Source organism: Sus scrofa, chromosome 9 (assembly GCF_000003025.6).
Source record: "Sus scrofa isolate TJ Tabasco breed Duroc chromosome 9, Sscrofa11.1, whole genome shotgun sequence".
NCBI classification, from domain to species: Eukaryota; Metazoa; Chordata; class Mammalia; order Artiodactyla; family Suidae; genus Sus; species Sus scrofa.
The window spans coordinates 5100794-5122977 of record NC_010451.4 but is presented as its reverse complement, the minus strand read 5'-3'; the positions used below and the strand labels follow the sequence as shown (position 1 = coordinate 5122977).

The 22184-nt window shown below is 39.6% G+C and overlaps 1 protein-coding gene and 2 pseudogenes across 1 annotated transcript; 1 reads left to right on the top strand and 2 right to left on the bottom strand.

The window, feature by feature from the left end:
- On the top strand, positions 2716-5413 carry LOC102163237 (annotated as a pseudogene).
- On the bottom strand, positions 6523-12658 carry LOC100521140 (olfactory receptor 52E2-like). Its single transcript, XM_021062390.1, has one exon. It carries the CDS (start codon positions 10757-10759, stop codon positions 9791-9793), a length of 969 nt encoding a protein of 322 aa, XP_020918049.1. The 5' UTR covers positions 10760-12658; the 3' UTR covers positions 6523-9790.
- Positions 18043-21980, bottom strand: LOC110255382 (annotated as a pseudogene).

Genomic DNA, 22184 nt, shown 5'->3' with positions numbered 1-22184 from the left:
GAGCCCTATTCACAATAGCCAAGGCATGGAAACAACCCAAATGTCCACTGACAGATGATTGGATTAGGAAGATGTGGTATTTACATACAATGGAACACTACTCAGCTCTAAAAAATAACAGAATAATGCCAGTTTTGCAGCAACATGGATGGAACTAGAGAGTCTCACACCAAGTGAAGTAAATTAGAAATAGAAAGACAAATACAATATGATTTCCCTTATATCTGGAATCTAATATAGGGCACAAATGAAGCTTTTCACAGAAAAGAAAATAATGGACATGGAGAACAGACTTGTGGTTGCAAAGAGAGAGGTGGAGGGAGTGGGAGGGACTGGGGATTTGGGGTTAACAGATGCACGCTATAGCCTTTGGAATGGATAAGTAGTGGGATCCTGATGTATAGCACTGGGAACTATATTTAGCCACTTATGAGGCATGATAATGTGAGAAAAAAGAATGAGTACATGTATCTGTGACTGGGTCACCTTGCTATACAGTATCAAATTGATAGAACACGGTAAAAAAGCTATAATGAAAAAAAATCAAAAATAAAAAAATAATTGAAAATATTTCAAAAATAAAATTTCAAAAATGGAGCTTATTTAAAAAGTAAAAGGGAACATCACAGGATTTGAAATTTTCAGGGTTTTTTGATGATGAACACATAATTTGATCAACAGTATCTTAGAGTAACTAACAGAACGGTATTACACTAGCAACTGCAAATCATTTGAAATCAGAGATCACTAGGCTGTCAAAGAATTGCAGGCCAAACATAAAAGAGAAAACAGAATCTAAAAAAGATGGTTTGGCTTTTGCGGTCTCTTTTTCTTTAAAAGCTTACATTGGCCCTTGCATAAGGCAACTAAGATCAGTCTGATTTTCCTTACATTGCTTTGCCAGTTGGGCAATATTTTATTGGAGTTTGGTTTTTAGAGCATGTAAACATGGACTTAGTCAATGCCAAATAGTGGTTTCCACTTCTTAATGAACTTTTCATGTGTAATAAAGCTAAAAAAAAAAAAAAGGAAGTACATTCAAAAGTATGAAATGGCAGTTGGATTTGTTGAGGAAATGAGAAATAAAGGTAGCCAGTATACTTCAACGACTTTAATCTATTTTTATTATTTGAGCTGGACAGTGATTTCCCAGCTTTAAAAAAAGTTTATCTCTTATGTTTAAAATATTTTTATAGTAAGTATTCTCAGGAGTTTGGAGTTAGTAGACGCAAACCATTATTACATTTAGATTGGATAAACAGCAAGGTCTTACAGCACAGGGAACTGTGTCCAATCTCCTGGGATAGACCAAGATGAAAAGAATATTTTTAAAAAGAAATTATATATGTTTATTTTGTATTAGGTATATATAACCGAGTCTCTTTGCTGTATAGCAGAAATTGGCACAACATGGTAAATCAACTATACTCCAATAAAAATTTTTTAAAGAATTATCAAATACAAACATTTTAGAGAGGCCTGAAGTTCTTTATAATAAGTATCATACTCAAGATTATGAAGGCTCTGATAAGAAGTATAAGGATGAACTTTCAGAGTTCCCACTGTGGCAAAGTGGGCTAAGAATCAGATGCAGTGGCTTGGGTTGCTGTGGAGGTGTGGGTGTCCCACAGAAGAATGAACTTCCTGCTAAATGGAGAAGGCAACCCAGAATTACTTGGTGGCACCTTAAATTGCATTTGGGAACTCAAGTCTATTTTGAGTCCATGATGAAACATGAGGGAATTTATTTGAAATAAAATAAATGGGCATAATCCACAAAGCTAGTGGACTTTTCTATTTATTATTAAATTTAATATTAATACATACTATTAATACTAAAGTGTAAAAGACATGCTGTTAGCCAAACAACATGTTAAATGTTACACAGACCACATATAGTAAATACCTTTTTATCCCCCATTTCTATGCAATGATATTAGATTTTAATGAAACTAATGATTCTGCTTAACGTCACATAACTGGTAAATGGGTGGCCTTGCACGGGGACACAGCCAGTTAGAATCCGTGGTGCGTGGGCTCAATCACATTAACATAGTGTCTTTGAGGGGTTGCGTCCTCATGATTTGCAGTGTTCTGTCTCTCAGGCAAGGTGCAGAGCTGGTTCATCCCATGGGCTCAGATGCGCATCACTGCTTCTGATACAGGTATCCTTAACCCTAGAGGAGGGCACAAATCTTGGGTAGATTCTTCTACTTAGCATAGGACCTGGCTCACAAACAGGGCCTCTGGGCCTTCCCGTCTTTAACCAGTATGATTCAGGGTTGCATTTGGAGGCTCTCCTTTGGAAAGAATCCTATAAAGGATAAAAACCCCATTCCCAACTGGGTATACATGAAAAGGTAGAGACCAACGCAGGCTCAGAATCACTTCTGGTGCCCAGGTGGGTGAGTATATCACAGCTTTCTCCAGCCCACAGACAGAATGACACACAGAGGGGAAAGAAAGAGAGAAGACGGCAGTGTCACAAAGTTGAGGTGAAGAGAGGGGCTGAAATGGGGTTCATGAGATGAGGTTCCATATCAAGTGAGCGAAAAAGTCACTTGCTAATCCCTGTTCATATTTTCATCTTTTCCATCATTATAAGGTCAGGTGTTTCAGCCTCATAAGATTTCTTCATTGTTTCGTGTCGTAGTGAAGTAAAACAAAGAAGAAATCCTGGCTGTGTCTTCCACTAGGAAGGCTAAGACGGCTGTAACTAAAAGATATATAAAAAGAAAAAAGAAAGAGTAGAAGTAACCTGGTGCATTTCTGAGTGTTGCTGTGTGCTATGCAGATGAAGCACCAACCCCATACATACTCAAAAAAACACTGTTCCGTATAAACAATTGACAGCATGTAGGGACACTGGAGGGGGTACTGTTATGTCTCCAGAAGTCACAAGGTTTTGTTCATATATTTCCCTGTGGAATACTGGCTCGTGACACTTGTCTCTTAGGGTCCAGAATTTTCAGTTTCTAGTTCCTTGGAGGGGCATGTATCGGAAAGACTAATCATTTCCTGCAACTGTAAAGAACTCCCCTTTATCAGCTAAAATTGCCAAGACAGGCAGTAAATCTTGGGTCCACTTCATAATTATCTCCATCACTCAAGACTCTTTTAGGAAACATCCTATACTATTCAAGCTATATTTCATTTTTATCACAGCAATCTTACGGATACTTACATCTTTTTAGTACTTATTTAAAACAACATTTGTATAACTACTACTTGTATTCATTTCACCATTTGCAAAAGTAAGCAAACTGTCACCACAGTATGTATGTATGCGTGTATGTCAGTGAAGGTATATAGACCCTTAAACCTTGAACCACGTGGGTTTGAATTGTGCAGTTCTATTAATATATGGATTATTTTCAAGAATTATGTGCTAAATATAGCACTACCTCATCCATGGCTGGTTGAATTCACAGCTGCAGAACTGAAGAGATGAAGGGATATCTGTAAAGTCACATGTGGATTTTTGAGTGTATGCAGGTTGGTGCCCCAACCAATGCATTGTTCAAGGGTCAACTACATATATCTATATATCTATCTCTATCGATAGAGCGACATAATTTTATATACATATATAATATATATACATACATATAGATATATAAATAGATCTTCTTCTAATGATGTGATTATCTATTCAAAAACCCAATGCATTTAATACACCTACCTACCAAACATCATAGTTTGACCCAGCCTACTGTAAACCTACTCAGGAAGCAGTTACATTAGCCACAGTTGGGCAAAATCATTTAATACAAAGCCTTTTCCATAACAATGTGTTGAATATCTTATGTACTTTATTTAAAACTATACTGACTGCGAAAAACAGAATTGTTGTGTGGCTACAGGGTGGTTGTAAATGCATCAGCTGTTCCTATTTCTATATACTTTTGATCTTCTGTCCCCTTTCTTATCTTACCATGATCTTGGCAGAAAGCACACATTTTAAAGCCATGGACACACTCAATGATGTGTTACAATGAAGCAGTTCCATTAAAACCATTCTCAACGTTACACGATAGCCTTCTTTCTAGTCCTTTCCTCCCTCCCTCCATTTGTGTATATGAAACAAAGATTTACAGTTGTAAAATGAATCCAGTTTTCTGTAACTAAGTTCCGATGATAAGTTTCATTCATATGGAGAATTTCAATTATTCTGGCAAAAAGGCTATTGACAAGGTTTTTCACGTTGATATAAACAGGTAAGATATGTTTGTGTTTTGTTTTTCCAGTACTGTTACACATCCTGGTAACAGACCAGTCCCTCCCAATCGGGGTCAGCACACATCTGCAATAAGCACATTCATAGAAAATCACAAGCAAGATGCCTCTTCCCAACGGCACCCAGCTGCACCCTTCCTCCTTCCTGCTGCTGGGACTCCCAGGACTGGAAGACACTCGCATCTGGATTGGCTTTCCTTTTTGTGCTGTGTATCTGATGGCACTTCACCATCCTGTTTGTCATCCAGACAGAGCAGAGCCTCCCCCAGCCCACGTTCTACCGACTGGCTATGCTGGCTATCGTTGACTTGGGACTGTCCACAGCTCCCATCTTTAAGTGCTGGGAATATTCTGCTTCAGACTCAGGGTGATCATTTTTGATGCCTGCCTCACTCAGATATGTTTCATTCACATCTTTACTGGCATGGAATCAGTAGTGCTTCTTGCCATGGCTTATGACCATTATGTAGCTATTTGTAACCCACTTCATTATAGCAGGCTCCTTACTAATGAAATAATACCTCTTACTGGTTTGGGGTGGTTGGGAGATCCTTCCTCTGTGTATTTTCCTTTGTGTTCCCCTTCTGTGGACACCATGTCATCCCCCACACATACTGTGAGCACATGGGTCTCGCTCGTCTGGCCTGTGCAAGAATCAGGGTCCTGGGGACCACTGCTCTCCTGGGATTTGACGTCATGGCCGTGGCTCTTCCCGATGTCCAAATTCTCCCTGCTGTTTCCGTCTCCCCTCCCGTGAGGCCAGGCTCGGGTCTCTCAGTACCTGCAGTTCCCACGTCTGTGTCACTTTGGCCTCTTACGCCCCAGCCCTCCTCTCTTCTACGACACACCACTCTGGACGAAATACCCGCTATATCCATGTCCTTTTGGCCAGTCTCTGTGAGGTTATCCCACCAAAGCTCAACCCTGTCATCTACAGAAATAGGACCAAGCAGATCTGTGAAATTCACCCCAAATAAGTAGTGGATGGATTCCTCCAGATATGGTACAAAGACTAAATGGTAACGTGTACATTGAGAAGCGAGGAGAGGCCTTGAAAAGGGCAAATGAGGTACAGCCCTGATAACTCAGGGGAAGGATTTTTGAATGGGCCTTCCCCTCACTCGGGCAGAGAGGGCAGAAATTGTGAATCCTGAATATCAAGGTGGACGAGCAGACACTGGACATGACCATTGGGAGAGGAGCACAGGTCCACGGTTCTCAGGGATCTAAGCGCTCCAGCCACAGACTGTATTTTCCCATTTCTCCTCTGAATACCAGAGAGTCCCGTCTCCATTTCCTTCTCCTTCCCTTCCTCCAGCTCCGTCTAGCTCCCTCTCCTCTTCTTTCTTTTCTTCCTCCTCCTCTTCCGTCTTCTACTGCTTATCTTTATTTTTTTCTCTCTCCGTCCTCCAAATTTCTGTCCACCGCTTTCATGTGTCTTCCTACAGCTTGCTCTCCCTGCCCGTCCCCTCCTTACCTAACCCAGTTCAGTTCTTCACTTACTTCCAAAGTCCAAACAACTTTTTTCTTATTGGTTTTATTGAGCAGTTGATCAGTCGGGTTAGTAAAATACTTTGAAACAGGAGGTATGAGGAAAGGAAAGAGACCAGGGGACCAAGCAGAAGGAAAATGCATTCTTACAAATACTAGAAAGAGCCAAATTCTAGAAATTCAGTGTGTTTAAAACAAAATAGATAACTGTCTCATTCAATTATTCTTTATAGGGTTTTTGAAAGAGAAGCTGAAAAATAAGGTGAAGAAGCTATATTGAAAGATATCATAAATGGGGACTTTTAATTAAGTACATGTATTTATAAAATATTTATAGATAAATGTATTATAACCATTCACATCAAAAGTTTATTCAAATAGTACCAGACAATATAATATAAAATCATATCCCACAACTGAATTAAAAGTTTAAGTGATCAAAGATAAAGAGAAAATAAAATGGGATATAAGCAGGAAAGTGTAAAAAAAAAAAAAAAAAAGACAACTTAGCCTGATGCAAAAATCTTAAAGGGAACAAAAATACCAGTTGAGAATTTTTATTATTCTGAAGAAAAATAATTCTCTACTTTAAAATTGATTCCTAGCTAAATTTTCATTTATGAGAGAGAGAGAAGAAAATATACCTTCCGAAGTAAAAACACACACACACACAAAATCTCCTACATACTGAGCCTGAAGGGATTCACTTCAATTTTAATCATTTACTTCATATAAAATACAGTGTATATATATATATATATATATATATATATATATATATATATATAACACTTCTTTATTGTGTATCACTGGGGAAAATGATAGGTTAATAATCAAATTATTCTAGAAAAATTAGCTTCTCATTCAGAGAGCAAGAAAAACATACACACATACACATAAACTAGAGAAAGAGAGAGAGAGAAAATAGGTCCATATTTTATTGAGCAATCCTACTCCTATGTCAATACACTAACAAGTCCCTACTAATGCTCTATCACAGTTTGAGTTCTCCTGAAAGTGTAGCCTTGGACAAGGACTTGGGAGTATACAGTTTATCTGCAGGTTCGTCTCAGGAAGCACAGTAATGGGATGGGGATCCTAAGATAGGAAAGGAAAAAAAAAAAAAACTCCCTAAAATTTGTGTGTTGGTTACCATTGTGCGCTCTGAAGGGGCTCTGAAGAACCAGATTGAATAATTTGTCCTTCTGAAGGATAAGAAGCTTAAACTGCTTAAAAATAATGAGAACAATCTAGACACAAAATATCAGGAATATGGCTAAATGAACCTGTTACATAAGGCAATGAATGACAAACACCAGGGAAACATTATTGATATGAACATACTTAAAAATAAAAATACTGTGTGAAAATGATGTAGAAAGATCTTCATCACATCTTCCTTTCTGCAAATTTCTAGAGAGAAAAAACTAACGATATGCTTACAAAGACATCTCTCATTAAAAAAAAAAAAAAAATGAACCCTGCACGGCAACTACTTACATCAGGTTCAAGATAGTAGTTACACCTAGAAAAGAAGGGAGAGTTACCGGTACAGAAGTGGTTATGATTTTGCATGTAAATTAAAATGTTGGAAGGTGCACACATTTTCATATATTACTCTGTTTTCTGAGCTTGAAATATTTTTCAGTGATACAATAGAAACGCCAGAGATACCAGAAAGTTATGATTAAATGTAGTAGATGCTGCCTTTTCTAGTTACAAGAAATCAATAAAGCATCACAGGTGCAACAGAGAGAGAATGCCAACGATTACTGGGTAAATCCCTGAAATGTGATTTTGGATTTCAGTATACTGAGCCCATGTGAGAAGCATAAAACGTGGTACATTCGTCATAGAAACGGGGAACACAGACAAAAGCACTGCAGTGTGTGTGAATGTACAATTACGGTAACAACTATTTACAGATCTCTATTGTTTTCTAGTGCTTTGATGTGTACTTTGTTACATGTAAAAGTAATACTCAAAACACTCTGTGAGGGAGGAGTTAGGATAATCCCCTTGGCTTAATTGCTTAGGTAGCTTAACTGGTCCAGCATTAACAGAGATTAACTAGCTTGCCCAAAGATACATAGCTAGGGATTGGTAGAGACAGGTGTGGAACATGGGCACTCTGGCTCCACCGCGCTCTTTACTGTATAGCAGACTGATGCAGGCATTGCAGAAAATAGCATGGAGTTTCTTTCCAAAAGATAAAAATATAATTACCATGTGACCCATCAACCCCCCTTCCTGGTATAGACCCAAAGGAAACAAAATGAGTAGTTTGAAGAAATACATATGCTGCCATGTTCTTGGCATCATGTTTCAGCCCAGACGTGGAGACAACCTCAGTATCCACTAACATATGAATCAATAAAGAATATGCAGAATATATAGCCTACAAAATATGATTCCTTCACATAAAGAAGGAAATATTGCCTAAAGGACATTTTGCTCAATGAAATAAATCAGGCACAGGGAGATAAATACTGTAAGATTTCACTTTTATGTGCAACCTAAAAACGTCAAGCTTCTAAAGGGTGGCTGGGGAATGGGGAAAACAGGGAGCTATTGGTAAAAGGTCTAAGTTTTCAGCTAGAGGGTGAATAAGTGCTGGGGCTCCAATGCACAGCACGGTGGTTCTAGCTAATATTTACCATATAGTATGTTTGATACGTGCGAAGGAGAGCAGAGCTTAAGGATTCTGACCACCAAAAACAAGGTAACTGTGAAGCCAAAGCTGTGCTAATTGACTGTGGCAATCCTGTCACAGTGTCTATACATGCGTGAAATGGTCACATGCACATCTCTAAAAATCACACTGTACAAGCGAAATAGAGACATTTTTACTTGTTATTTATACATCCATAAAGCTGAAAAGCCCAGTTCAGTTAGAATTCCATGTCCTCTAAATAACGCTAAATTGCTGATAAAATAAAATTATTTTAGGAAAAGTAAAACAGAAAATTCTTGGCCAGCAAAACTGCATCAAGGAAAAAAGATTTCAGTTTAGTCTTCACACGTGAATAAAATCAGTAAAGATATAATTTTGAAGATGTAAGAAGGAACACAGAGCAGTAGAAACAGTAAATACTTGGGAACATTTAAATGAATTTTGACTGCCCTAAACAAAATGTGCATACATTTTAAAATTTACAAGTAAATTAAACCAACAATAGTATATATTAGAAAACAGATATGTGAACTAAATTTTTTCTAAGATCGTTTATTAACTAGAAAGCAATAAGACTGCTAATTTATATTAAACTGGATAAGCCATATGGACATTTGTGGGTCAATGGCTAAAGTAATTATAATTATAAAATTATGTATAAAATTAAAACAAATGGGACTTTAACAATGGTAATGAAAATAATTCTAAAGAGGGACACCTTTGTTGTGAAAGAACTATAGCTGAGGTTGAAGTAAAAAATAATAAGATAACAAATATAATAGAAAAAAATAACACTAGTTAAGTGTGTATGAAATTAGTAATATATGTAAGATACTAAAATTGTCAGATTGCTTTAAATATAAATTGATAATCCTAAACAGAAAGAAATTTAATTATCAGGGCATTAAAAGGCTGAAAGGAAAAGAAGGGATGTTTATATACTGACTTTTCTAATTTTAAACTGTAAATTCCACAATGCCAAGAAAATCGGGAAAGTCACCATTTTATTCCCAGGCGCATGCAGTTATGAAAACACTCAAAAAATTTTGTAATTATACTGAGAGAAAAAAGAAGCTCCATGAAACATTATTGATTAGCCACAACTGATGAACTCAAAATTTTTGATATAAAAATATCAACACAGATATTCAACATAATAAAGAAAACGGCACAATCTACTAAGTGAAATTATAAGAAACAAAGAGGATGCAGTAATGGATCTTGAAAAGAAGTGGTGTGAAAAGCTGGTGGATACTAAGTGCACTTGTATACCTACAGAAGGGAGCCACTAGCGGTACTTATTTTAACATAATTTTTATGGGAAGGCATTTCTATAACTTCAGTTTCATAAAATCGCATATTGAATCTCATATGGAATACGTGTTATTTTTATTCCTTTCCTTGGTTCAGTACCAATATTTTCTTCACACGATCAAAGATCTGCTTGGTTCTGACTCCGTATATGACAGGGTTGAGCATCGGTGGCACGACAACGTAAAGATTGGCCAGGAGGATGTGAATGTAACGGGGAACGTTGGGTCCAAAGCGGTGGGTCATGAAGGAAAAGAGGGCTGGTGTGTAGAAGGCGAGGATCACAAAAACGTGAGAACCACAGGTGCTGAGGGACTTGAGTCGGGCTTCACGGGAAGGAAGACGAAAAACCGCCCGGAGTATCTGAACATAAGAAAGGGCAATGGCTGTGATGTCAAACAGGAGGTTACAAATTGCACATAAGCCGTAAATAACATTGACCTTGATGCTGGCACAAGACAGACGAGCAAGTCCCATGTGTTCACAGTAGGTGTGAGGGATGATGTGATTCCCACAGAAGGGTAGTCGTAAAATGAGAAACACAAATGGAAGCACAAAACCAAATGCCCTCACTAACACACCAAGACCAATCACCGAAACAGCCGTGTTGGTGAGGATGGCCGTGTATCGCAGTGGGTTGCAGATGGCCACGTAGCGGTCATAAGCCATGGCCAAGAGGACTGCTGACTCCATAAGTGTGAAGTTGTGGATGAAGAACATCTGGGTGAGGCAGGCTTCAAAGTCGATCTCTCGGAGACCAAACCAGAAGATCCCGAGCATCTTCGGGATGGTAGCTGTGGAAAGACCCAGGTCGATGGAAGCCAACATGGCCAGGAAGTAGAACATGGGCTGGTGCAGGCTGCTCTCCGCCTGGATCACAAACAGGATAGTGACGTTCCCTAAGAGGGCAGTCACATACACAGCACAGAAGGGGAAGCCAATCCAGATATGGAGCGTTTCTAGTCCCGGGATTCCCAGCAACAAGAAGGAAAAGAGGTGAAACTGGGTGTCATTAGGAAGGAGCATCCTATTTGGCAGTCCGTTCATCTTCAGAAATGCATGCTCACCAATCTAGAGGTCACCAGATCATTTTCTGTAGCTTTGAAAGATAATGTAAGAGCACTTAATGAGCTTTTTCTCTCACCATAAGCATCACCAACAGACTCCTGCCCTTTGACCAGTTAAAGATCCTGTTAGCCTCTACATACCATTGTGGCAATCAATTCTATTTCACAGAATGATAATACAGGGTGGATGACAGCAACTCAATAAGCACATGGATTCATCAAAATGTATGCCAAAATATTAAAAATTAAAGTATTAAATTTGATTGATGGGTTCGTATTTAGTTATTACAAAATAAGAGGAAAAACAGTGACAGCAGCAACAGCAACTACCAATTATTGAGGCAGACTTTGAGCAAAAATCATCTCTAATATAAAAAAATCTTCAAAAAGAGCATTTATTCTACATTTTTTACATGTAAGTTATATACGGATCAAAGTATTTAAAAGTTTTGTCAGAAGTTTAAAAAGCTTTTAATGGAAGATTGTGGAAAGCTAGGGAGAAAAGTAGTTAATAAAAACAGAAGAAAATGGAAATAGTGTTAGGTCCTACCTGGGTACCACACACAAACACCTAACGCTCCACACACATTAAACAAGCACACAATCTTTTTTAAAACTCACGATATATATTTGAATAAAATGCATTTGAATATCTCATTTATAGCTCAGTCAATTACGACTTCAGGAGTTTATAACACCTGTCAAGACGTCAATCCAAAACTAGAGACAAAAGAATTAGGAGCATCGTCCAGTTAGGTCCATGATAATTCGATGACTTTCAAGGTTCCCTAAACCCTTCTTTATGTCTGTAGTTTGCTTGTAACATTTGATAGGAGATTTCCAATGCATCTATTCACTCATTCGTGTAATTATTTTGTAGTGGGTAGTATCTTTTCTGATTCTTTGAAGATTCCGTGGTATATAGTAGGTCCTCGTTGTTTTATCTGTTTTATATCTAGTGGTGAGATCTGTCAACCCCAAACTAATTTACCCCACCCCAGCCAATACTTGATTACTTTTAAAGGGTATGATAACAGATGACACGAGGAGTGAATGTAGGATTCGCTCATGGAGGCAGGTTTTTCTATGAATCCCATCGATGGAAAAATCAACAAAATATCAACCAAGTTTCTTTTTTCCAGTATCCACAAATGCAGTTTCTAGGTTAGTGGGAGTTTAATCTGAAGTTTTCTTTTTCCAGTATCCACATATGCCAGTTTCTCAGTTAGTAGGCGTTTACTCTAAGTATTAGTTGTAGATTTGGGTTGCTAAAGAGTGAAAATAAGCTGCTGCCCTGGCTTTTCTACGGAGGAAGGAATGGGACTATATTCTCTGATTGCAAATAAAAGCATCGAACATTACGTCTCCCTGGTCACGAAATCATATCTTATGACGGTGCAGAGGGAAATATCAGGGAGGCAGGCAGAAAGTGGTATAAATAAACCAAGTGGAAGGCAAAGATAAACCAAATTAATAAAACATTAGAGTGGGATGTGGGGGTGTAGAGACAGGAACAAGACCTCATTTCTCAGCTGTATAAATTGCTTTGCTCCTGCGGACATGAAGCGGTTTTTCTTAACTGACTGTTAAAGAACAAATTTTGTAAAAACCCCAAGGGCAACGTATAACCTCTATAGATACATGAAGGTGGGACGGAGTGGTAAGGGTAGTCTAATACCTTTTGACAAAGTCTTCAGGAATTAAAAAAAAAAAAAAGCAAGTTACACTGAGATGGATGTGTTTAAGGGAGGGTCCTTAGCAATCTCAGTTCTTATCTTTCAAATAAAGGATATCTACAATCTTGTGTTTAAACCATCTCGAACTTTCCCTCTTGTCCAGAGCTACTCTGTCAATGTGATGATACCATAGGATCACGCGGGTATTTTCTCCTTGACTTTCTTGTATTTGAATTGGTAAAAACATGAGGGTGATGTCCGAGCTTCCAATGGACAAAAGCAAGTAAACGATGATGGAGAGTTTCATCGAGCAAATGTTTAGAGCATCCTTCAAGACACAGATATACCCTCAGGGCACCGGGGAGTGACCCCATGCAGACTGGACACCTTTTTCCTCTACGTTCCTAAACATAGAATGCTACAGGATATATAGTAAAATACCTACCTATGAACAATCTACAACCGCATGCCCTAACACAGAAGTATATTACAAAGTGATAAGAGGTGATGAGAGAAAGAAATGAACCATTTCTATAAAAGTTAAAAAACAGTAAAAAGTACTCTACAATCCAAGAAGTCAGGAGAGCTGTTACTTTGTGGTGTATTGGTAGTCAACATGAGGGGGCATTCTGGGTGTTGATAACATCTCTTTATTAATTAATATATTGGTTACACAGTTGTAATCAGTTTGTAAAAATTAATTGAGCTGCACGCTTATGATTCACACTTTAAGGTTGTGAAACCTTGATAAAATATTTGCAAAACATGAATTCCTTAATGGAAGATAGAATATATGTCATTTATTTTCATATTCCCAGCCTCACTTAGTAGAGTCTATGGCATTAAGTAAGAAGTTAATATTAAATTGATTAATGGACATAAAGACTTTCTAGGCCAGAAATAATTTGTTCTATAATCTTGTTCACAGTTTCAGGCATATATGCATTACTCACTCATTGAAAAAATATTATGGGATGTGTTCTGTGTCAGAAACTGTTGAGACATTTTAAAATTGAGGCTTGTGCAATCACGAAAAATAAAAACTGATACTCAACTGACCTTTGAACAATGTGGGGGTTTGGGCACGACTCCGCCTCACAAGAGGAAACTCGACTGTCCACGTCTGTGGTTCTGCATCCTCTGATTCAACTGACCGTGGATCATGCATGTCTGCAGTTATTTATTCTTGAAAAAAATCCACATATAAGTGGACGTGCCAAGTTCAACTACACATTGTTCAGGGGTCAACTGTACATAATATGGTGCAGTGATTATTCAAGGAAAAGAAATTTCTAACACTTTGTGGAACTATCCCCACCAGTACTGAAAGAATCTCTACATCAATATTAAATTTAATGATGTAATCTACTCTTAGAATATGGAAAAGAGTTTTTCAAAATGATAAGGCATTCTTATTCATACATACATACATAGCACTTCTCAACAGCAAGATCAAATGCTTCCCAGCAAATGTCATCATTGTGTGAGGGAATTCTATAAATGCGTTTTTGCAATCTCTAGAAAAATAAATACTATGATATTGAACACTATGGATTTTCTTTCTACCTCTCTGATTTATCTTTTCATCAGCCCGTATTCAGATAATAGAAACAAATTCCTCCTGAGTAGTTGCTTCACATTTTATTTTGCAAAAACATTTTTAAAATTAAGAGCTGTATCTTGGCACAGTTTGTTATGGATCCAGCATTGTCACTGAAGTGACCTGTGCGGCTGCTCTGATGTGGGTTCAATCCCTGGTCTGGGAACTTTCGCATGGCTCGGGTGTGGACCAAAAAAAATGTTTTTTTCTAAAATTGAATCCTCAGTTCTGCTTCTACCAAATTCCAACCCTAAGTTCTTAATTGTGCTGTTATCTGTCTCAATAAATGTCCCTACTATTCAGTGATTTGACCAATTCAGAAATACATGGACCGTTGTTTTTCCTTCTTCAACCATTAAAAAAACCTGCTATTGATTCTACTTCTAAAAATGTCATTTCAATCAGTGCGCTTGTCTCTAACTGGAATGTTTTAAACAATCAAGTTGTTTGCTTTTTCTTTTGTTTTTTATAGCACAGTACTTTCTAGCACATAAGATCAGGAGCTCTGCAGTCAGACTTAATTGTGATGAAACCTAGTTTCACAACATACTCTACAGTTTGCGGAAAGTAAATAAAAAGTATTACTCATGGACCGTGTGAGCTGGCACGAGAACTTCCACATCTCTGTTAAAACTTTAGTTTCTTCATGTAGAAAATAGAAAAAGAAGTGTAAATAAACCCTTAAAATTAAACCCTTCATTTTAGAGCAGATAATGCTTCTAAAACACTTTGAACCACTTTCCAAAGATTACTAGTTAGCTGACATTCTTTAGATGTCAGGCAGACAATTTTTTTTTTTTTTCCTGAAATGAACATGGCATGGATTCAGGCCAAAATCCAAAAGCTTTTAGTAGGTTTATACGGCCCTTCCTAAACGTGATACTATTCCTTCCTTAAGCTTCATCATTAGTTGTTTTTTTCCCCCCGCAAACTTACTCCACGTCTTTCCTTTCTCTTGCATTCCTCTGCTTTCCCTTAGTCCATCCCTGTGTCCTATAGATGCACTGTGACCTGAGGGACAAGGAGGACTCACCAGGCCATGTGCCAGGGTGGCATCACGTCTGTTTTGTCTCAGCCTGTTCAGTCTTTATGAGGACACGGCTCTTTGCCTGGGAGGAGATTTCAGTAGAAATTGCCCAGAGCCAATTTTGTAAAGGGCACAAGGTCTCTGAGGATTCCAGCTTCTAATCTGGCCCTGAGTCATGCATAGAAAGCCAGGCTTTCTAAGGAAATAAAGACAGAAAAAAAAAGGATGTTTCTTGACTCCTTGTTTGGTCTCCGTGAACCTTTCATTAACTTGCTCTGCTTGCTCTACTCTGGTGACTGTCCATCACAGACGAGGAATTAAAGCGATGGCCATCAGCTATAAATGGCTCCTCCATCTCAGACTATTTTTTTCTGGACATGTTTTCCAGATTTATATGAGAAATACATGTGTTCTCTCCTGCAAATTCCTCTGAGTTTTATCTGAACAACATGCTGACTTCTCATTTTTGTGTTTCACACACACACATATACACAAAAAACCGCGAAGAAACCCAAGTGGGAGAGGTGGTGGAGGGAAAGCCCTTGCTGAACACAAAGGAAGGAATGGGGAGGGTTCTGAGAATCTCTGCAGCCAGAGCACTCGCTTAGTCAGTTGTTCGATCCCAGAAGGTATTAAGGAGAAGGAAGACGATCAGAGATTCACCAGCATTTTAAACTTCAACTCAGAAGGACAGGGCTCTAACACGATGGCAGCTCCCTAGCTGCACTGGCAGACAGATCTTCCTGCCAAGACGTGAGCGCTCCATGGAGTGGAAGTGAAGAGCCTAAACCTTCCATATTAGCACTTAGACTGGGACCTTATAACACCATGAAGCAAGTGGAGATGCCTGGGTGAGCGTTGCAAGCCTAGAGCTTAGAAGTTCTTCCACAAAATGTGGTAATTCTGGGGTATGATGGATTTATTACTAACATTAAGGTAGTAATTAAACTGCAGGTACAAATGTCTGTTTACAAGACCTGAAACAAGTGAGGAGACGATATTACTCTGTAAGGATTATCGAGTATTTAGAATTACCCCAAAACATGTGAAAAGAACTGCATGAGCGCCAAGACTGTGTAATCTGTCCTTCCTTCCCTCACCCCATCTCACTTTCGTCTGGCATCCTACCCCACCCCCTGCTAAAGCTGAAACAGCTCTGGTCCAGGTGATCAAACCCAACCAAACGCCCCTGCCCTTATTACACTACAGCTCTCAATTGTCTGTGAAACTATTGACCCTTCTTTTATTTGAAAATTTTTATCTGAGTACATGTCCAAAGGAAATCAAAGAAAGACACTGAAAAGACAGTGTGCACTCCCATGTTTAATGCAATCCCATGTTTAATGCAATATATTCACAATAGCTGAGCGATGGATATAAAACATGGATAAGACAAAAAAACCCTAAGTGTCTGTCAACTGATGAATGGATAAAAAAGATGTCATAGATATACATGATGGAATATCATTCAGGTGTAAGGAAGACTTGCCATTTGTGAAAAGCAGACAGCAAAATACATGTAATGTGATACCACTTATAAGTGGAACCTAAAATAGATGAAATCATAGAAACAGAACGTGGAACGGTGGTGACCAGGGGCTGCGGGTGGGACAGCTGGGGAGATGCTGATCCAAGGGTCCAAACTTGCAGTTAGAAGGTGAAAAAACTCTGGGGATACAATGTACTTAGTGAGTGATGTTAGCCGAAAGTATTATATTATATGTTTAAATTGCCAGGAGCTTAGCTCATAAGTGTTCTCACCACAAAATTTGATAATTATGAGATATGATGGAATTATTACTAACATTAAGGTAGTAATTAAATTGCACTATGTAAGTGTATTGAGTCAGATTCCACATCGTAAACCAACACAATGGTACAGGTCAATTATACTTCCAAATAAATTGAGATTGAGGGGATAAGGCAATTTGTACATGGGTTGTGATATTATGATTTATAATAAGAAATTACTATTTGGTTTTAGTCCCTGTTTCTGGCTTAAAGCTCCTAAAACCCTTGGCATTTTCTAAGTGATGGGAGACAAAAAGGTGTCTTTTGTTAAATTAAGAAAGTGACTTTTGGACCTCATTGAAGATGGGAGCCGGTTGCTGGTGGGGCCATAATATAATTAGAGGGTGGGAACTTTCAGTCCCAACTCTCTGACCTCCTGGAGTGGAGAAGGGCTAGAGATTAACTTCAGTCCCTGATGACCAATAATTTAATCCATCATACCTGTGTAATAAAACCTCCATTGTTGCAAGACATGTTTCTACCATCTTTTCTTAGCCTCTTTGCTTCTATTTTCTCTGCTGAAAACTCCCCCTTGTTCTGCTTTACTTAACCCCACCTTCCTGCTTGAAAAACAGTCGCAGTGCTGGTCCATGACTTAAGCTTAAGAACAAAGACCTAAAGGCATAAAGTTATTCATAGGGTCAGCTGAATGAGGACATAATGCCTTGGTCTAGGCATGCCGGACCTGTGCAGATAGGCATACCATTTGCACAGCATGCTCTGTCCTCTAAAGAATAAGAGGAAGATGAGCCTCATGGCCCCAAGGGGTTTATGAGGGGTCATTAGCAGGACATGCATTAGCAAGGGGAACCTAGGTGCAAACCTAGGCACTACGCTGGGTTGTTGCAGATAGGCATGCCCTCTGCAGAAGCACGATGGTGATTCTCTAGAATGCTATGCATAGATAGCTCACATCAAGCTTCCTCAATGCTAATGACTGTTAAATGCCTAAAGGTCAGAATAAAATCTTAATCAGCAACCAGCTATGTGACTTTCAAAATAACTTAAAAAAACCTATACCCTGCACCTACAACCCCCTTTTCACTTGACGTCATCCTCAAGAGCACAATAAAAGCAGTGTGGTTTCTTGAGGCGGCGCTCTTGGTCCCTGAGACCTTGAGTCCCCCGGTTCCCACCTTTACTTAAGATAAAGGTCTCTGTGTCTTGTTTTATGTTAACTTTTTTCTTAGGTTCCACAGCACCTGTTCTTCAGCCCATCCTGCTGAGCTGGTCTCAGCACTCCATAAAAAATGAAAAGGATGGGGTTTGGAGAGCTTCTGGGATGGTAAAGACTTGGCACTTGGGGAAGAGTGGGTGTCCCTGAGGAGAGCATGGGAGTGCCATGCCCTTTCCCCCCATATCTTGCCCTGTACATCTCTCTCACCTGGCTGGTCCTGAGTTCTATCCATTTCTAATAAAGCAGTAGTCTAGTAAGTAAAATGTTTCTCTGAATTCTGTGAGCTGCTCTAGCAAATTAATTAAACCCAAGGAGAGGGTGGTGGCAACCTCTGATGCACAGCCAGGCTGTCAGAAGTAGAGATGACAGCCTGGACTTGCAACTGGCCACTGAGATCCAAGGAATAAGTTCAGAGCCTACAGTCAACACACAGTCTGGTCCGGCAAAGGCACGGATGATAACTGGGTTTGCACCTAGTATCTGAAGTGAGGCAGGGAAGAGTCTTGAGGGACTGAACCCTTGACCTGCGTGACTGGACACTATCTCCAGGCAGACAGTGTCAACATTAAGGTAAATTGTAGACCACACAGCTGGTGTTCGGTGCATTGCTGGGAGATGTGTGTTGTGTGTATATGTGCGTTCAGGGAACCCCTGCCCTTCTATGGTGGAATTGGGTACGGAACCACAGTTATATTAAGTATGGTTTTACATTTATAAATATTATGGTTTTATATTTATAAATATTAATGGTTTCATATAAGTAGTCAGTGGGAGAGTGATGACAACATGCAAAATGACTAGTTTCTCTTCTCTGAATTTTTACCTCTGCTTTGCATTACTGACAGGAAGCTTCTCCCAGAAATACATGATAGATTTCTTTAGGATATAGAACTGCATACATTTCTTCACTTTAGCATAGCTGATAATGCTAAATATTGAGCTATTGTGATGAAATCATAATGCATTTATTTTTAGCTCTTCAACTATACCAGTTATTGAGTCAATATAATAGTTGTACAATACCAAGAAGATATACTCACACTTTATACAGTCATCACTTTACATATTATGAGACCTGGATCAGCTCTACCCGTTTTGAAGTGCTGAGGATTAAGAGCCTAGATCCAATCCCAAGAACCCAGCTGTGGAAACTGTTTAAGGATTTTACAAGATTAAACATATAATATTTTTCCTTTGGAAAGAAACTAATCCTATATTTGAAAAGTCTGGATCCAGAATCTTGAGATCCCGTGGTGCAGTGGGTTAAGGATCCAGCATTGTCACTGTAGCAGCCTGGGTCTGTGCCGTGGCATAGGTTCAATACCTGGCATGGGAATTTCCACATGCTGCAGACATAGCCATAAAATTCTTTAAATTAAAAAAAAATGAAAGGCACAGGCTATCTATGCCTCCTGACATTGTATTTCACTGGAAAAGGAGTTGATTCAGATCTCCGAGGTTTGTTGCTCCCTCCTGCCCCAGGATTTTCCACGACAATCAAAGTTCTCACCAAGGAGGCTGTGACCACAGTACCATAAACCTCCCACCTAAGCCAATGGCGACAGCAGGATGCTAGGGGAGATGGGCTAACTCCTCCAGAAGTCCCTGCTGGTAAGTCAGGGCTTAGAAGAGCAGATCTTTTATTCCTGGGGCCAGCTGAGCAGAAGGAAAAAAGTGGTAGGTGATAGGATAGGGGGAGGCAACGAAAACCTTCTGAATGGACTGTAAAAATGTGTTGGTATAATCTCTTACATACACTTGAGCAATTCTTGCCTTCTTAGTATATTTTTCTAATACATTTTTAGACAACCTCTATGTGCAGCTCATATATATTCGACAGCTTTGCTATTCTTTCTGTGCACTACAGCTCTTTGCTGACCTGAACCCTGTCTGTTTACTGATCCTTTGAAGCTCTTTCCCTTCATGTTTCTCTTTCTCACTGTTATCTCACCTTTAATCCTTTCTAACCTAATTTAAAGGTTGGAACAATGCCCCTATCCGGAGACACAGAGGGAGAAACACAACTGAATTCACCTTAAACTGTTCAGAAATTATTCCTCACCAGTTACAACCCAGTAAACACAACCAAACAAGAAAAAAATGGGGGGACGTAGAAAGCCAACATGATACACATGAGAGCCACAGGTGCTGAGGGCTTTGAGCCGGGCATCATGACAAGGGAGTCACAAGACAGCACGGAGGATCTGGACATAGGAGGTGACGATGGCTATGATGTCAAACACCAAATTAGAGATGGCACATAAGCCATAGACGATGCTGGCCCTGATGCTGGCACAGGACAGACGGGCGATGCCCACGTGCTCCCACTAAGTGTGAGTGATAACTCAGGGTCCACAGAAGGGTAACCTTAGGATGAGTGGAAGAAAGGGGATTGCAGAGGACAAAGGTCTAAGGAGGACGGTCAATGCCATGGCTGATAGCACCTTGTCTGTCAGCACCCGTGTGTAGCAAAGAGGCTTATAGATGGCCACGTAGTGATCATAGGCCATGGCCACGAGCACAGCCGACTCCATGCCAGTGCAGAGGGGGATTCAGACCATCTGGGTGAGGCAGCCCTCAAAGGATCTTTCTCTCAGATTGAACCAGAAGATGCCAAGCCTCTTGGGGATGGTGGATGTGGACAGGCCCAGGTCCATAGACGACAGAATGGCCAGGAAGGAAACAAGGGCTGATGGAGGTTACGTTCTGCCTGAATCACAGAAAGGATGCTGAAAACCCCAGGTACAGCCGCCAGGTATACAGTAGAGAAAGGAAAACCAATCCAGATACACATGTGTTCCAGGCCAGGTATCCCAGAAGGAGGAAAGAGAGGGATGGAATAGGGTGGCATTACGTGAGGTCATCCTGCTGGGACAAAGGTCTTTTCCAACGTCTACCCTCGTATCCGTTTTAGACCATTCTTTAGTTCCTGTGCCACAGAGAAGACATGTTCCACATTCTGGACCCTCTCTCAGGAGAGTGTGGTTACTTGTTACTCGAACCCCTCTAGCCTGGTGGCAGGAGCTGGAGGATGTTATCCTCACTGACTGTTCCCACTCAGCCTCAGTCCTAGGCAGGTGCTGTGTTCCTGGGTCTTGAAAGTGAGACTTCTCTGTGATTCTACCCCTCTCCTAGAATTGTAGGAGACTTGTGATGAACCTGCTTCCGCCTGGGTTAAGGGTTTGTTTCTTGCTCCTCTTCCTCAGGGACGAGGGTTTTCCCTTGTTCCTTAGGGGAGAAGAGTTGGTGAGGTGTAGTTGCCGTCCCTGCAATGAGATGCTATTCCCTCTAACAAGTCTGTTCCGTGAGGAAGGCCTCCTTAGGCCTCTAGTCCTGCCTTTGGACTTTCCATGAATACCTGGCTGAGGGCTAGGGAGGAAAACCTGAGTGAGTGTCAGTGTGTCATACACAGATGACTTCCAGCCATTCCATATTCTCACATGTGTCCACACTTAGCTGTGAGGAATCTGAAAATTTTATCCAGTTATTCTTACAGGCTTGGATGGCATTTGGTATCTGGCCCTGGTAAGCCTGGGATCATGTTTTTTCTCTCTTTGGAGCTGCCTGTCTTTCCTTAGATTTGGTGTTAGTTAGCTGCTCTGATTTCAACTATTTGATATATTCAATAAAATTGTGAATTTTGAATTTTTTCATAAAGTTTTGAGTGAACATCCTTTCTAAGTTTCTATCTTATAATTAAAAACTAATTCCAGGTAGGACTTTTTAATCATGTTGTATCTTCTAAGTGGAAGGACATATTTATCTGTCCATTCTCAGCTTCCTACAACTGTATTTCTCAAAGCATGGACTGTGAACTACACAATCATAACTATTCAGGATAATTTATGAAAAGAATACCTAAGCAGACTTATCACCAAAGAAGACAGACATTTGGCCAGAAAGCACACAAGAAAGTGCTTAATATCACTAATTATTAGGGAAATGCAAAGAAAAAGTGTAATGAAGTATCAGCTCACACCAGTCAGAATGGCCATCATCAAAAAGTCTAGAAACAGTAAATGCTGGAGAGGGTGTGGAGAAAAGTGAAACTTACTAGACTGTCGGTGAGAACGTAAGTTGGTGCAACCACTATGGAGAACAGTATGGAGGCTTCTTAAAAAACTAAAAACAGAA